Genomic DNA, 17607 nt, shown 5'->3' on the forward strand with positions numbered 1-17607 from the left:
TCATATGGGTTTTGTTACTTCTGAACTAAATGGTCACTTGTTTATCTTCAAGCTTTTAAGACCCCAGACGCTATATCTTTTAATAGCCAGGCACCATCAGCATTCTTTACCACATTTTGTCTTCAGCGATCGTGTTGGGAAGGTGATGAGCATCACAGAATGTCGGATTATTAGAACAAAGTGTTCTTGTGTTGAGGGAGTACTTGAATCAAGGACCAATGTCCATCTGCTACCTTAATTTTTAACATATAAGTACAAAGATCTATTTCTGCATCATCAAATATACATATATTTACATATGTATGTGTATGGATTTAGACCTCTATAAATGTCCTTTGCCTCCTGGTTCTTTCCTCTATTTCCTTTTACTTTCCTCTTGTTCCACCATCATATTTGGCTTTCATTCAGGTTTAGTAATTCCTCACTGTTACATTATCCTTGTTTAAGCCCCTCTAGGCATCCTACATTCTTCTCTCCATTGATTTTAGTTCACTTGTTGTTCCTTCTCTTACAGAAGTATTCTCCAATATCTTTCTAAGGCAGGATTGACAGAGATGTTCAGTTCTTACAGGTCTCAAAAGTTTGCCGCTCCACTGAATAGATAATCTGACGAGACACAGGAGTGTAGAATGGAAATAGCATGTCCCTCAGATTCAGGAAAGTACTGCTCTAACCCTTTGCTATTACATGTTCTATGAAATTAATATTTCCACGTTTTGAAAAATCTTCAAAACTTTTTCTCTTCCCCATAATTCTTCAGAGAGAACTACAGTGGTTTTGGAATCCCTTCTGCCATTTATTCAGAGATGCGGTACAATGAGGAAGACCAGACCCTGCCCGCAAGAAGTCCATAGTTTAGAGAGGAGGCAGACAAGTAACTATAATGCAAATAAATACTTTAAAAATGGTATGTAGCCTGCCTTGCAACAAGAACTGAATCTGTATAGAGGACTCTAGAAAGGCTTTATGAATAAAGTACTATTTCATCTGCATCTTGGAGAATGAGGCACAGAAAAGAGAAAGGAGCATTTCAGGTAGAGAAAACAGAATGAATAAAGGCCCAGCAGGAACGAATCTCACTGTGGGGTGATTATGCTGTGAATGTACCAAGAAGTGAGGACAGAAGCAGCTGTAGAGAGTGTTCTCCTCGGTGAAAATGGAGTCCATTCTACAAGTGACTTTGTAAGTACCAGTGGATTCCCCTTCAGTCTTTCATTATCCAACTGAGTTTTCACTATCCACAAGACAGCAACCCTCCACGAGGCCTGCTTTCTTTGCTTTGTCCTCAGCAGATAGCCCACATTGCCAAGAAGCACTCCCGTTGAGAAGTGGATTTATGACCCCAGTGAACAGCATATAGCCCTGTCCAGTTCCTGCAGGCTGCAGGCTGCCCACTCCTGGTCCCAATACAATTCTCTCAGGGGATCCTTCTCAGCCCCGCTCTTGCTGTATCTCACCTTTGTTTCCAGGGCCTCTGGCACCTTCTTCCCTTCCCAAGCCCAACTCCGCTTGGTGAAATAGTTGACAGTGGCAAATTCAATCAGCGCAGAAAAAACAAAGGCATAACAGACGGCTATGAACCAATCCATGGCCGTCGCGTATGCCACTTTAGGTAAGGAGTTTCTGGCACTGATACTCAAGGTGGTCATGGTGAGTACAGTGGTAACACCTGGGGAGAGAGAAGATGAGAATCAGTTGTTACTGGAAGACACTGAAGGCTTATGAGACTGAGATTGCCAATTTCCTACACTCTGCTAAAATTTTAGAAAGACTATCAAAACTGAATGACTCCATCCCAATTAGCACAGGGATCGCCAAAACAGGCTTCTCACAAGTGTCTTCTAGTGTCTGCTTAATTATTTCTATTGAGCAGGATGGGGCTGGTTCAATCACAAGAGAAATTGTTTTAGTAGTAGTAGTAGTAATAGTATTGTCCTCTAATTCCCAGCCCATTAACAAATCCAAGACTTTAATTCTAAGTACACAAGACAGCAAAGGCTGCTCCCTCCTCTCCCACCCTGGAAAGGCTCCCCTGGTTCATCAGGAACCTGCTCATCTCCAGGTGGTTGGTTACATCTCTCCGTCCTCCTTCCTCCCCAGCCTGGAGTTCATTTCTGAACAGCCCAAAATGGAAGCCCTGACTCCAGGCTTGGTCTGAGTCCAGTAGCCTTTTGAGTTTCCTCATTCTGGACATACTTCAGATTATGCGGAAACTTTGTTCTGTAGCCACATCACATTCTGGACCTCCTTTGGGCTTATCTCACTGTTGTATTTCCATCCAGTATTTCCACCATTTATATTACACATATGAGACACAGTGCTGTGATCAACAGTATCAGCTTCAGTCAGATTGAACTAGACTGAGGTCCGGACAATCTCAGTTACTAGCAATGTGACCTTGAGAAAGGTGTTTTACATAAAATGGATATGAGGATAACAGACTCAGAAATGTCTTGTAGCATCCAATGAGAACAGGTCTATAAAAGTCCATACTCCATTACCTGGTATAGAGCAACTGCTCAATAAATAGTAGCTGTTTGAACCCACCTGTCGTTCCAAGGCAAAACGATGAGGCCGTTTACTTCCATAAAAATGTGGTCTCAGAAACCCAAAGTGGCAGTTCTACTTTGTCTACAGGGTTGCTTATGAGTCAGAATTGACTCGATGACAGTGAATTTGATGTTGGTTTTATTTTTTTTATCATTTTATTAGGAGCTTTTACAGATCGTATTATAATCCATAGTTCCATTAGATCAAGCATAATTGTACATTTGCTGCCCTCATCACTTTCAACACATTTTATTTTCTTCTTGAACTTGATATCAGCTTCCCTTTATCCCCTCCCTCTCCCACCCTACCACTCCCTGAACCCTCAGTATATTATATATTATTATTATTTTGCCTTAACCTACACTACCCATGTATCCATTCTCCTTAAACTCTGATGTTCATTTCCTTCGAGTGGGGTTATACAACCATCATAGATATCTGTGCCCCCTTCCTCCCATACCCCCTCTCTTCCTGTATCCATAAGAAATCCATACTCCCCTTACTGTTTCTGAGGGGATAATCTATCTTGGATTTCATGCATTGAAAGATCTAGAATTTACCAATGTACATACGCAGGTCTAGCAACATTAGTGAGGTAAAACTAGAGATGTAATAGTGGAAGCAGGGAATTAAAAAAAAAACTAGAGGATAGTTGTGTTTCATTAGTGCAACATTGCACCCTGGATATATCTTCTCTTCTGTGTGGCCCTTCTGTGAGGGACTGTTCAATTGTCTTACTGACGAGCTTTGAGTCTCCATCTTGCCTATGTTCCTTCATGTCACTTTGATTGCTTGTTTTTGAACCTCTGATACCGTTTCCCGTGGACACCTCATGATCACACAGGCTGGTGTGTTTCTTCCATGTGGGCTTTGTTTGCTTCCTTGCTAGATGGCCACTTATTTAGCATCAAGTCTTTAAGACCCCCAGATACTATACCTTTTAATAGCCAGGAACCATGTGCTTTCTTCAGCACATTTGCTTGTGTATCCATTTTGTTTTCAGCGATCATGTCAGGTATATGAGTACCCAACATTGTCACATTATTAGAACAAACGGTTTGAGTACTGAAGCAGGATTTACATAGAGGCCCAAAGCCTATCAGCCCCCTTAGTGTGATTATTTCTATAAACATAATATAGAAATACACCTATCTTTATATATTTATATCTTTACATATATACATATCTAGATTTAGAACTGTATTTATACTTACTTGTTGTTTCCTCTATTTCGTTTTTTCTCTCTTCCTGCCCCACAATCATGCTTACCCCTCCTTTGCCTCTCAGTAATTCCTCTGGGACACATTACAGTTGATCAAACACCCCCGGGGACACTTCACCCTCCTTACAGTTGATTTTAGATCCTTTGCTATTCCCCCATCCCTGACATAATTGGCTCACTGCTCCCTTTCGCTATCTCCCCACCCTCTAACCATCAATCCTGTTGCTGTCTCCTTGGGATTGCTTAACCTGTTCATCTTATGTAGATAGGTCGGGGGATATCCACAAAGGTGAACAGTTAGACCTAGAACTATGTACATGTTTTTTAAAATAGTTTTTTAAATTACCATTGCCATTATTTTCACTGTTGTTATTATTAACAAGACTGTCATAGAGAATTCATTATTGGTATTATTGTAACCACATTGTTATTAATAATATGATGAAGATGACTTTGTGATCATTGGCAATAATCTAGTTTAGCGCATTAAGCTAGAAGTGAGATGTCGGGCATTCTGCCACTTACTCGCTCTGTTTTGGACACCCCCTCTCATCTCTCAGTGCTTTCATTCTCCCCATTTATGGATGAGCAGTCCTTACTGTCTCTATCTTCCAGCATTTTGATGAAGGTAGACAAAACTTCCAGACTTGGGGAAGACAAGGTTTTCAGAAGCAAGCTGAAGAGAATGAGAAATGTCATTCTCCTGCCAGAATCCAGTAAGGTATGGAATGAAGTCCCAAGAGAAGCCCTTAAAAGAGGGAGGGGTGGCCTAAAGCAGTTGTGGAGAAAGAGCTATCAGATAAGGCACTGCCTCTATTAGCTTTACGTGGTCTCATGTGCTTCAGTCTCCAAAGTCTCTTTTTCCATCTTGCTTCCACCTTACCTATAGGTTTGCTATATAACTAAAGCTCAAGAATTGAAAAGATTCTAACAGAGAAATGTTCAGAATTAATCATGCTGCATATACTTGTTGGACCCTAGACATAACCACAAGGGCAAGGTTTTGTGTGGACTCATTTTCAGTCAGGCTTAATCCTGTTTTATAAACTATATTACCAAATCTACCTTTAACTCCCATACTTTATCTACCACCTTTCTCCCAAACTCTTCAACTCGCTAACTCTTACTCTACGACCATCAATTCACAATCTCTTCTCCGAATGCAAGGAGCCCTGGTGGAGGAGGGGGTTGCTACCCGTAAGGTTGGCAGTTTGAAACCACCAGCTGGTCCACAGGGAAAAAAGTCCTTTCTACTTCCAGAATCTTGGCAACCCATAGGATCCACTCTACTCTGTCCTATAGGGTCACACTCATCTTGATGGCAGTGAGCTTTGAGTTTTTGGTCTCTGAATGCACACTATCCCCACCTTTTCGTCTTAACTAAAATCTGACTTGTATACATTGTTTCAGACTCAAAGGGTGGTTGTTTCTTCATTCGTATCTTAGGATCAAGTGGTTGACAAATGGAGGATCAAGTGGTTAAAAGTGGGGGTTCATATCTTCCTTACTCTCCACTCCCTATGCCATTACAGTGCCACCACAGTCCTGTGGTAAACCAGGGATCCTTCGAGATTTCTTCCATCTAGTTATATCTTACTCCAACTTTCCTGGTAAGTATCACCTATAGTATCATCTAGAGATATTTCCATCAACCCCAAGGGTCCATTTGTGCCCATTCCATCCCTCTCCCCAGACCCAGGTACCCACTTACAGGTTTTCTTTCACCCTAGATTTCCATATGAATACTATGAAGTGTTCATTCTTTTGTCTGAATTCCTTCATTCCACATAGTTTTGAGGGTCATTTATATTATTGCCTCTTTCAACAACTCATTTCTTTTCTTTGAAGTGTAGCATTCTATTGCATTGATATTTCATAATCTATTTATCCATTTACCTATTATTGAACATTTGGATCATTTCCAATGTTCAGTATTATGAGTAAAGTTGTGGTGACGATTTCCATACAAGGTTTTGTGTGAGCATAGGCTTTCATTTTTTTCTTCATAAATATATAGAGATAGAATTAAAAGATTGTATGGAAAACATATCCTTAACTTTATATGAGACTGTCAAATTGTTTTCCCAATTGGCAATATTATTTTAACATCCCCAGCAACAATGCTTAGGATTTTCAATCAGCATGCCTTCTCTACATAAAAATCTACTGATAATTAGTACTTTAACACTTTTCCCTGACAATTAAAGTTCTTCAATCACTTTATTTCAATTTATCCCCCTTCTCAATTTATATGATATGAATCATGGATTTGTATTTTATTCTTAATACATTTTTATCCAAAAAGCCATTAGCTTAGATATTGAAAACTTATTCAGTGTTACCCATACCTTTAAGAGTTTTCGTTCTATTTCTTATACCTCTTCAAATGGTCTTCTGCTTGAGCACCATTTCCTTTACTGAGGGTCTGATGAAGAGAGGGTTCTTTTCTGGGGGAGGGGGGGGCGTACCTGGCATTTTTTGTCTGAAAAGGTCTTTATTATCGCTGTTGAAGTTTGCTATCAGTTTATTGTTATGACTTCAGAACAATGTGATTTTCATACTACTTTGAAGATTTTTCTCCTTTTATTGTCAGCAGTTTTAATATACGATGTCTGTTCATATGTCTTGTATTTCATCCTACTTGGGCTTGTAGGACTTCATGTAACCTCCTCAGTTTTAGACAATGCTCTTAGCCACTATCTCTTCAAATATTGAACCTTTCCCATTACCTCATGTCTCTCTGGGATTCTATTTGCATGTATATTAGATCTTCCAATTAATCTTATGTCTTTTAAACCTTTCTCTTATATATTTTATATTTTTGACTTCGATGACTCACTGTCAGTATTTTATTCTGACTCACTTTCCACGTCACACGTTCTCCTTTAAACTATGTCAAAACCAATGCGTTTTTATCTGTATCTGCCAGTCTAGAATTTTTGAGTTGGGTTCTTTCTTTTGAATTATTTTCCCTCTCTCCATCTCACCATTCTCTCTCCATCCTTTCTTTACACACACACACACACACACACACACACACATACACACACACACACACACACACACACACACACACACACACACACCCCTGAGTGAAAATAAATTTGCTGCAGACTCATAGAAACCCTTATTAAACAAAAACGTCAAAATGTGAAATTATTGTCTCATATGCATGTGAAAAGTGGACACTGAATAAGGAAGCCCGAAAATGGACTGAGGCATTGCCGTTGTGGCACTGGAGAAGAACACTGAAAGTGCCATGGACTGCTAAAAGGGCAAACTTATCTGTGTTGGAAGAAGTAAGCCCAGAGTGCTTCTTAGGCTAGGATGTCAAGACTTCATCTTACAGGCTTTGGACATGTTGTCAGGAGAGATTTCCTTTTTCTTAATAAGTCCCTATGATAGTCCTATGTCATTTCAAGAAAAATCTACCAAGATCACCCCTTTGGAGTCCCAAGAGAGTCACCATACTCTTCTGAGCTCACCTCTTTGCCTGGAATTTAATGGGCCCCGCAGATCCTCGTGACAGTCACCCTTCTGACTGAAACTCTTTTGAAAACAACCTAATGAGGTTTAGACAAGTGTATTCCTGAGGGAACTGATCTGCAGCCATCCATTGATCGGAGAGGCCTGTTAAACATGCCTTGTTTGAAGTAAGTCCATACATGCCTGAGCTAGAACCCTGCTAGCAATAATTTTGAGTTACTCTCATATATAATCAAAAATTTCCATGAACTTTTTGAAGTCTCTTATACATATATGTATCTGTATATTTTTTTCTTCATTTGCTAGCCTTACGATCTATCTTTCATCTAATTTACAAATATTCATCATAGCTCTTTGAAAAACTCTGTCTAGTAACTCAAACATTTGGTGTTTCAGCAGGTATCTGTAATTCTAAATTTAGGTATAATTCATAATGCAATGTAATTTAAAATGAAAATAGTTGATTATATATTTCAGAGTTTAGACAAATCCATACAATTATTTGAAGGAGCATCAAAATATTCATGGAAAAATTCCATTACCTCTTAATTCCATTTTTTTCATGAATTTTTTGAGCCCTCTTAGAAAACCATGACCCCAACCAAGACAGAGAATGTTTCCATCACACTGGTACATCCCCTCATGTCCAACTTCAGCCAGTAATAGTCATACCACCTTAAAAGAAACCACATCTTGGATATTTACCATGCTCTCGATCTAGAGCATACCGTTGCTTGTTTTAGAATTTAACAAAATAAAATATTCTATTAGCATCGTTATAAACAAATTACTATAGGTATTATTTTGTGTCTTGATTTTTTGCTTGACATTTTATTGAGGTCAAGCCATCTTGTTATGTGAATCAATAGCTCACCTATTTTTCTAATGAGTTGGCATTCCATTCCATAAATATACCACAATCCATTCATCTATTCACTTATTTATGTATATTTGGAAGTTTTCCAGTTTGGGGCTTTTATTTGTAAAACTACTAAGAAGATTCCTGTATAAGTACTTTTGGATATTTTTTCATTTTACCTGGAATCAAATATTTAGATCCTAGGGTAAATGTAGTTTTTACTTCAGGAGAAATTGCCATATTGGTTTTGCAAAGTGAGTATATCATTTTACATCGCCACCACGGCAACTCACCTTGTCAGTATTTGATATTGTCAGTCTTTTTCATTCCAACCTGCCTAGTGTTTTAATGTGATCTAGCTACAAGCTTTTATGCATTCTCCAGATAAAATAATGTTAAAGATCATTTCATGTGTCTATGAATATTTATGCATATTCTTTGGTAAATGTCTTAAATTGGGTTTTTGTCTTTTTATTGGAGTGGAAGAAGTTCTTCATGTTCTTTAGTACAGATTGTTGGTCACATACATATGTACAAGTCAGCTTCAAAAAGTTCATTGGAAGTGGAATTAAATGATAATGGGATTTTCCCCTAACTTTGTGCAGTTTCCTTGCATATAGAGGATTTTCTCCAAGTCTAGGGTGTGCATTTTAATTTTTTTTGAAGTTCAAAAGTTTTTTAATATTGAAGAAGTTCAATTTACTAGATTTTTTCTTTACTCTTGTTGCTCTGTGTGTGAGCACTAAAAAAATTTCTACCTACAAAAGATTGCAAATATATTGTAATTTCCTCTAAGACCTTTATATTATTTTACTTCTTATTTTGTTGGGGGCTCTTACAGCTTTTATCACCATCCATACATATATCCATTGTGTCAAACACAACTGTACATATGCTGTCTTCATCTTTTTCAAAGCATTTTCTTTCTACTTGAGCCTTTGGTATCGGCTCCTCCTTTTTTCCCTCCATCCCCCAGGTCCCTTGATAATTTATAAATTATTCTTTTATTTCCATGTCTTATACCGACCGCTGTGTCCTTTCATCCAATTTTCTGCTATTCGTCCCCCTGGGAGGTGGGGGGCATACGCTGATTATTGTGATCAGTTACCCCTTACTCCCCCACATCCTTCCCTTACCCTCCTAGTATCACAGCTCCCCTTATTGGTCCGGAAGAGGGGGGCGGGTTCTCTGTTGTGGATTTCCTGTGTTTCGAGCTCTTATCTGTACCAGTATACATGTTCTGGTAAGATCTTTATATTTTTAACTTTATAATAAGTCCACGATAAAGCTGAAATTAATTCTCTACAATTACACTCTGTAATAAATCAAATGTTCATATATGTGAGCCACTTTTAGGATCTCTATAGCATTCCATTAATTTATTTTTCATTTCTTTTACCAAGAAACATTATCTTAATTATGATAGAATTTTAATCAGTCTTGATATCTTGGGTACGAATTTCTCCACTTTGTTTTTCTTCTTTAGTAGTTAGTAACCTGGCTATTCTTGGCCCTTTATTCTTACATAAAAAATCTGTAATTATTTCTTACATTAACATTTCAATTTAGAGATTCTTGCACTATGCAGTTAGTGCAAAGATGAAAGCAATTCAAAAAGTTATTGGAAAAATTCATTCTCTGTAGTTCCATTTTTCTATGAATATTTGAAGACCCCCTTATATGTACTCCAAACTCGCTGGAGCCCTTGTTTGAATTTTTTTTTTAAGAAACACATAAAGAATCTGTTCACAGAATTCAGTTTAAAAATTTTTTAAAGCTTCATTATTGTTTTTCCTGCATCATGGAGTACATTTTTCTAGTACTCTCTTGCATTGAGGGTATAGCTCTTTCATGGTATTGGATTCATGGGAAGGGCATGTATATAAGTGTTTCGTGGCTGATGTAACAAATTACTTCCAACTTAGTGGCTTAAAACAACACAACTTTATCTGAGAGTTCTGGACCTAAAAGAAGCTCATCCAGAAATCTGAAATTGGTTGCACTGGGCTCCAGTCAAAGTGTTAGCCAGGTGCCACTGCTTCTGGGGGGGGACCTTTTACTTGCCTTGCCCTTTCCACATCTAGAGACACATGCCTTGCATTCCTGAGCTCATAGCTCCTTCCTCCATCTTCAAAGCCAACAATGTAACATCTTTCCATAGCTCTTGCTTCTGGCAGACCATGTTCTCCTCTGTAGTCAAATCATCTTCTGCCTCGCTTATAGCACCGTTCATGACTGCACTTAGAGTTCACTGGGACAATGTAGGATAATCTCTCCATCTTATTACTCTCAATCACAGTTGCAAAAATCAATCTCTTTTGCCATATGAGGTAACCTTCACAGGTTTTGGAGTTTAGTACTCTATCATGGGAGGGGTCCACTACTCAGCCCTATGCTAACTCTTAACTTCAGTTAGGCTAATGCTTTCTTGTGTGACCTTAAAATTCATTCATCTATCTTCCTGCTACTACAGTATTTGTTCCTGTGATTAATACTTCATTTTTCAATTTTCTGCTTGACCTGATTTTTCTCACATTTTGTACAGGAAGAATTTTCAGGATGTGGAGTTTGCTAGATTTTAAAAAACCGACATCTTTAACTCACTTGCATATAGCTTCTGCTCGCCCTACCACCACTCCACACACACCTTAACTGGAACTTTTCAGGAATGCTAACAACCAAGTCTATCACAATACCCACTGGTCAGTTTCTGTTTGCATCTTCAATTCAGAGTAGACTTCGACCCAAATGAGTATTCCTTTCCTGCAGAAACATTGTCCTCTCTTGACTTCCATGATACCATATCCTTCTGGTATTTTGTTTGTTTTGTATTTTACAGATCACTCATTATCTTCCTCAAGACCTCATCCTTTGTCTGACCTGAAATTCTGCTTATTTTTGAAACAGCATTGCCTAACTATACAGCACAGCTTCAGGAGATTGGTAGGCATATGCGTACATAGTACGTCTGAGAATATCTTGTTTATTAATCTGAAAGAGTTCGTTAATATCTATCTCCTATCTTACATTGAGAAGAATAGATGGAAAATGTTGCATTACGTTTCCATGGGAAACATGCTAAGGATAAGCAAGCCCTTCCAAGACATCACCTAATTCATACTGAAGAAAAAATTCTTCTGATGCATTTACTATTGAAAAGCTCTCCAAACTTATACAGTCTTTATTACATTTCATATAATCCATGCTTCCCCCCAAAGCTGAAGGAGCAGCAGCAAATTCAGCAGCTCACACCAACAATCAAATTTAACACCCCCAAACCAGGTTTTGGTTATCCAAGTAGTTCCTCACCCTTTACTTTCTTCAGCTCTACCCACTCATCTCCCCTCAGCATCACAGAAGAATCAGTACTTCCTCAGATGCTGGGGCAAACTTGACTGCGACCAGGGAGCATTTCAAAACTTGTCTTTTCCTACTTCCTCATTAAGAAGCCAGATAGCGGAAGTCCCAGCATCTAAAGGCACATTCATAACTGATGGGCACAAGCGTTGCTTCTCTGATCTTCAGGGATGGTTTTCCAAGGCCCTCCCTTCTAATCTGGCTGCCCTGGTAAAGCTTTGCCCATGTCCCTCTCCAGTGCTCTATAACCCCAAACTCACCAAAGACGGTGCGAGCAGGGACAGACTCTCTGTTGAGCCAGAAAGACACCTGTGACAGAATGACAGTCATAATACAGGGCAGGTAGGTCTGGATCACAAAGTAGCCAATTTTCCTTTTGAGATGGAAGTGGGTTGTCATGACAACATATTCTCCTGGAAAGAGAGAGAGTTGAATTAAGTAGGATGTTGCCTGATAAACCATTGTTAGATCAAATTAGACTATAATTCAGCTTACAAAGCTCCTCAACCTTATATTCAAAACAAAATAGCCAAGCACCTCTCAAATCCATGTCACCATATCTCTTTAGTAATTATGAATCAGTATGATTTTTTTTCTGGGAAAAATATATTATTAACAGTGTATCAACACAGAACAACTGTGACACAAATGCATTCAAATAACTCAATGTTCTCGCTTAATTAATTATATGAAATAACAATCTCTTTTCTAGTACTTAGTATGCCATAGGCACTCACCTAGCATTTTATATTCTTAAAATATCCAATTTTCACAATAATCCTATGAGGTTGTATTTTTATCATCTTATATGTCAAAAAAACTGAAGCAAAGAAAGTCTGAGTAACTTGTACAAAGTCACCAAGCTAGTAAATAGTGAAGTCTGAATTCAGTCCCAGACAGGGTGGGTCCATAGCTTATGTTTTCCACCAGTATGGTCTGCTGTTTCAAAGGACATACATGGTTAGAATCAAAAGTTCACATCGGAGAATGTGGACTGACCTCCATCACCCTTCTCCCTAAATAAGCACACAGTGGCAATCTTCTCAAACGAACACTTCTACTAGATATCAGGGAAGTTTTAAGTGTTATTGGATTTTTAACTTTACATCCACAAAACAGTCCTAGGAGGATGTTGTTGGGTGCTATTGATTCAGTGCCAACTTATAATACTCCTGTGCACAATAGACCATAAACACCGCCTGGTCCTTCCAGTTGTTGTTGTGTCTGAGTGCGTCGTTGATGGAACTGTGTGAAGCCATCTTGTTGACGGCTTCCTCTTTCTGTGGTGGCCCTCTTTATCAAACATGTCTTTTTCCAAAATGTCTTTTTCCAGGGGCTGGCCTCTCCTGATGACATGTCCAAAGTAGATGAGATGAAGTTTCACCATCCTTGCTTCTAAGGAGTATTTTGGCAAAATTTCTTCCAAGATAGATTTGTTTGTTCCTCAGGCAGTCCATGGGACTTTAAATATCCATCTCCATCACCATAATTCAAATGCAATGATTATTTTTCTGTTCTTCCTTATTCATTGACCAGCTTTCACATACATATGAGGCAACTGAAAGTTCCATAGGTCAGGTGCACATTCATTCTCAAAGTGACATCCTTGCTCTTCAACATTTTAAAGAGGTCTGTCCAATGCAACAGATCACTAACTTTTTTTTAAACTGCTGCTTCCATGCGCACTGATTGCATATCCAAGTAAAACAAAATATTTGACAAATTTGATCTTTTATCCATTTATCATGATGTTATCTCTTGCTCCAGTTGTAAGAATTTTGGTTTACACTGAGTCCATATTGAAGGACAAAGACTTCGATCTTCTTCAATAAATGCTTCATGTTCTTAGAGCTTTCAACCAAAGTTGTGTCACATGCATATCGAAGTTTTTCCATGAGACTTCCTCTAATCCTGATGCCACGTGCTTTTTCATATAGATTATTTGCTCAGCATGCAGGTTAAATAAGAATGCTGAAAGACTACAACCCTGATGCACACTGTTCCTGCTTTTAAATGTGCAGTATGCCCTTGTTCTGTTCACACAACAGCCTCTTGATGCATGAGCACAGTGAACTGTTCTGGAATTCCCATTTTTCTCAAGACTATCTGCATAGTTTGTTATGATCCACACAGTTGAATGCCTTTGCATAGTTATTATGGCACCTATAAACATCTTTCTTATATTCACTGCTTTCAGCCAAGATCCATCTGACATCAGCAATAATTTTGCCCATTTCATGCCCTTGTCTGAATCCATCTTGAATTTCTGACACCTCCCTGTCGCCCGCTGCCATTGAGTTGATTTCAAATCATATAGACCCTATAGGATTCTTCATTTCTCAATATAACGAAAGCAAACAATCCTCACAACTGGACCAATTAGTAGCATCATGATAAACTGAGAAAAGATGATAGTTGTGAAGGATTTCGTCTTGCTTGGAGCCACAATCAATGCTCATGGAAGCAGCAGTCAAGAGATCAAAGAACACATTGATTGGGTAAATCTGCTGCACAAAACCTATTAGATGTTGAAAAGCAAGGATTTGACCACCACCACCACCACCACCACCACCAGCACCACCATGTCAATGCACTGCTGAAACTGTTTGTAAATTACTTCTAAACATTTAACTTGCATGTGAAACTGATGATGTTGCTCAATAATTTCCACTTTCATTTGGGTCACCTTTCTTTAGAATGAGCACACGTATGGATTTATTACAGTCAATGAGCCAGCTGCTGTTTTCCAAATTTCGTGGCCTAGACCAGCCCTGCCTCATTATGTTCAAGCGCTTCAATTGTTATTCCCTCCATTCCTGGGACTTTGTTGGTAGGCAGCGCCTTCAGTGTAATCTGAACTTCTTCCTTAATCATGTTACCTCTTGAAAGAGTAGAACATTGACCAGTTTTTTGGCACCGTCCTCTTGTGTATGTCTTCCTCCTCCTTTGATGCTTCCTAACCTGCTCAATAATTTGCTCAGAGAGTCCTTCAAGAGTGCAGTCAGGGCTTGGATTCTTTTTACTTCAGCTCTTTCAGCTTGACATGTGCTTTAGGTTTTGTACCTGTATGTGTTGCATATTTCATTATAATAGTTTACTTTGTCTTCTAGATTTGCCTTATGACAGTTTCTTTTTCTTTTCAAAACTATTTTCTTGGAAGGTAATACAGATAGCATACCATCCCATAGCGCAATCACATCAAACAATATGGCACAATTGCTACCACATTCCATTTGAAAACATGTTCTTCCTTCTTAAACTCCTTGATTTCATCTCCCCAGTGTACTTCCAGGAACCCTTATTACCGACAGAAGAAATTGGAAGAATCCTACAAAATCTGTCGTGGTTGGTGCCTAAATCTTAATAACAGTTGTATTAACTCGCCTTTTTGTAGGTGTATTGATATTATCGCATCGCAGGCAACATTTTGCTTCAAGGTAGATCTTGAAATGGTCCTTTTGATGATATACACAACACAATTCCTATTCAATTCATCATTCCCAGAATAGTAAACCATATGACTGTCTGACTCAAATTAACCAATGCCATTGCAGCTCACTAATGCCTACGGAATCTTTCTTTATTCTAATTTTGACAGCTTATAATATTTGTAGATTTAAACTTCGTTCACCCCTTGTCCCTATCATTAACGAAAGGAGCCCTGGCGGGGCCGTGGCTACACACTAGGTAGCAAGCTATAAGGTCAGCAGTTTCTACTCCCCTAAAGTTACAGTCCCCGAAACTCACAGGGTCCTAGAGGGTCACTATGAGTCTGAATTGACTTAATGGCAGTGAGGTTGTTATGTTTGTTGAGTTATTATTAATGGACATTTGCAGCTTTTTCTTTTTCATTTTGGGTTTTTCTCCAACAGAAAAAGAAGGCCTTGATAACTTTACTCCATCCATGACATTAACATTGATGGCACTGTGAGTGGGCAGCTCTTCCTCGTCATATTTGGAATGCCTTCTATCCAGAGAGGCTCATCTGCTGGCGCTGTATCAGACTGTGTACTACTGCTATTCAGAAGGTTTTCAGTGGCCAGTTTTCCAAAAGTGGGTCATCTCTTCCTTTTTTTCTAGTCTGTTCTTAGCCTGGAAGCTCTGCTGAAAGCTCTTTACTTTGGATGACATGGTTGGTATTTGAAATAGCGGTGACATACCTCCAGGAAGCCACCACAAGCCACCACACTATGTCAAGGCAACACACAAGAACCAGGTATCAATTATTATCCAATATTGCCACTTCCAATGGTCTAGTCTCAGTCTTACTGAATGAATTAGCAGCATTTTACACAACTGTGCATGCCTTTCTTCTGGGATCATGCTCTTCAGTGAGCTTCGTGGACACAACACTGTGCTTTTCTGTTCTACTTCATTGTGCATTCCTTCCTAGTTCCATTTGCTGGTTTCAGTTCCATTCTAGACATTAGAGGCCCTTCAAGTTCAGTCCTTGTATCTCTGTTCTTTTCTGGCTCACTGACTCTCACAGTATTCTTATCCAGCCTGTGTCTTTAAGTAATATTTTAAACACTGACAACTACCAAATGCCTATCTTCTGCCTCGATGCCCCACTCAATGACAAACTTGTAGATTTATCTGCCTACTAGACATCACTACTTGGAGAGCTAATAAGCATCTGGATGCAATGTATTCAAATCTGAGCTTTTGCTCTCTCTATCTTCCCATCTCGATCCAAACTAGATCTTTGTACAGACTTCTTCAGCTCAAAAATAATATCATTCAAGAGTTGAAGCCCAATTCTTCAAATTCATTTGCACGGTATCTCTCTCTCTCTCTCTCTCTCTCTCTCTCTCTCTCTCTCTCTCTCTCTCTCTCTCTCTCTCTCTCTCTCGCACACACACACACACACACACACACAATCAGTGAGAAAACTCTGCTAACTCTTTCTTCAAAATATACCCACAAGTGAACTACTTCTCACAACTTCCACGCTGATCACAGCCATCATCACCTCACCAAGAGTATTCTCAGGATTTTCTAAGGTTTCTTGCTTCAATGCATTCTTAGCACAGAATTCTGAGAAACCCTAGAGAGTTCCAAGTCAGAGTTTGTCTCTACTCTGCTCATGACCCTCTCATGGTTTTCTTTTTACAAAATAGTAACAACCCAAATTCCTAAAACAGTCCACAAAGATCCATGTATTCTGATCCCTTTTTTACCTTTCTGATCAGCATTCCTTATTCTTCCCCTTTCCCACTCCACCCACTTTAGGCTTTGGCAGGTTCCCCAAATGAGGCCATTTCCCAATTTCCTACCCTGCCCACTCCCTTTGGTCACCAAAGTTCAATATACAGTCCACATTGGGTATGAATTCAGAGCCTATCTTGCTTATGTGAGCATGAAAAACACAAGTATAGAAAAGGATCTCAGACAAAACTCTGGCACATTTTTCTCACTACAACTTTAGCATTTCTATCTCTTCTTTATCTCTGCTTCTTTTTGTATTTTCTTTCGGTGCCATTCCTCTATCTCCCTTCTCTGTGTGTTCATGTCTGCTCTTTTGTTCCTTCCCCATGCCATTATTCTCTCATTCCACTGAAAAGGAAGATTTATTTTTAATGAGAGTTGTACTTTGATTAGCTTGGGTGATAAGAACCCCACAATATTCGTCCTATAACCAAGTGAAATCTTTAATACGTGAAAAGTGACCCAAATATATTTATAAGTAATGTTCTGTTTATCTTAGATAAAAACAAGTGGATTTTTCAAAAGCTCCACAAATTAACATTTTTTTAACAAATGAATACATTTGATTAAATTCTCTCCTTTTTCTGACTTTTATTCTTTCTCTTTCTATTCTGCTTTCTCTTTCCGGGAATTCTCTTTAGTGACAATAGAAATCTTTATTCATGTTGGGAAGAATATTTTCTGTTCTTCCAGACGGTCTGGTCTGGGTCTAGTGTGAAATAGTCAGAGGGACAATTTTCATATTCATAGATATTTGCAATCTAGATCATTTCAATGGGTATAAAATTACAAGTGGGCTTTTAGAAAGCTTAGCAAATGAATTCAATGTGACAGTGAACTGAATATGTTTTCTTAAATACAACCCTGATATTTTGTATATCTATATTCTCTTCTGTGAAGCTTTGATCAAATTAGAATATTTTCC

At 38.7% G+C, this 17607-nt stretch overlaps 1 protein-coding gene across 1 annotated transcript in view; it reads right to left on the reverse strand.

The window, feature by feature from the left end:
- Window positions 1-17607, reverse strand: part of GABRA3 (gamma-aminobutyric acid type A receptor subunit alpha3) — a 181026-nt gene that overhangs the window by 10123 nt on the left and 153296 nt on the right. Inside the window, exons 7-8 of the mRNA XM_075538542.1 lie at window positions 11735-11887; window positions 1458-1669 (exon numbers count right to left, since the gene is read on the reverse strand). Coding sequence (XP_075394657.1) covers window positions 1458-1669; window positions 11735-11887 — 365 coding nt within the window. The remainder of the gene's footprint in view (window positions 1-1457; window positions 1670-11734; window positions 11888-17607) is intronic.

Source organism: Tenrec ecaudatus, chromosome X (genome assembly GCF_050624435.1).
Source record: "Tenrec ecaudatus isolate mTenEca1 chromosome X, mTenEca1.hap1, whole genome shotgun sequence".
NCBI lineage: Eukaryota > Metazoa > Chordata > Mammalia > Afrosoricida > Tenrecidae > Tenrec > Tenrec ecaudatus.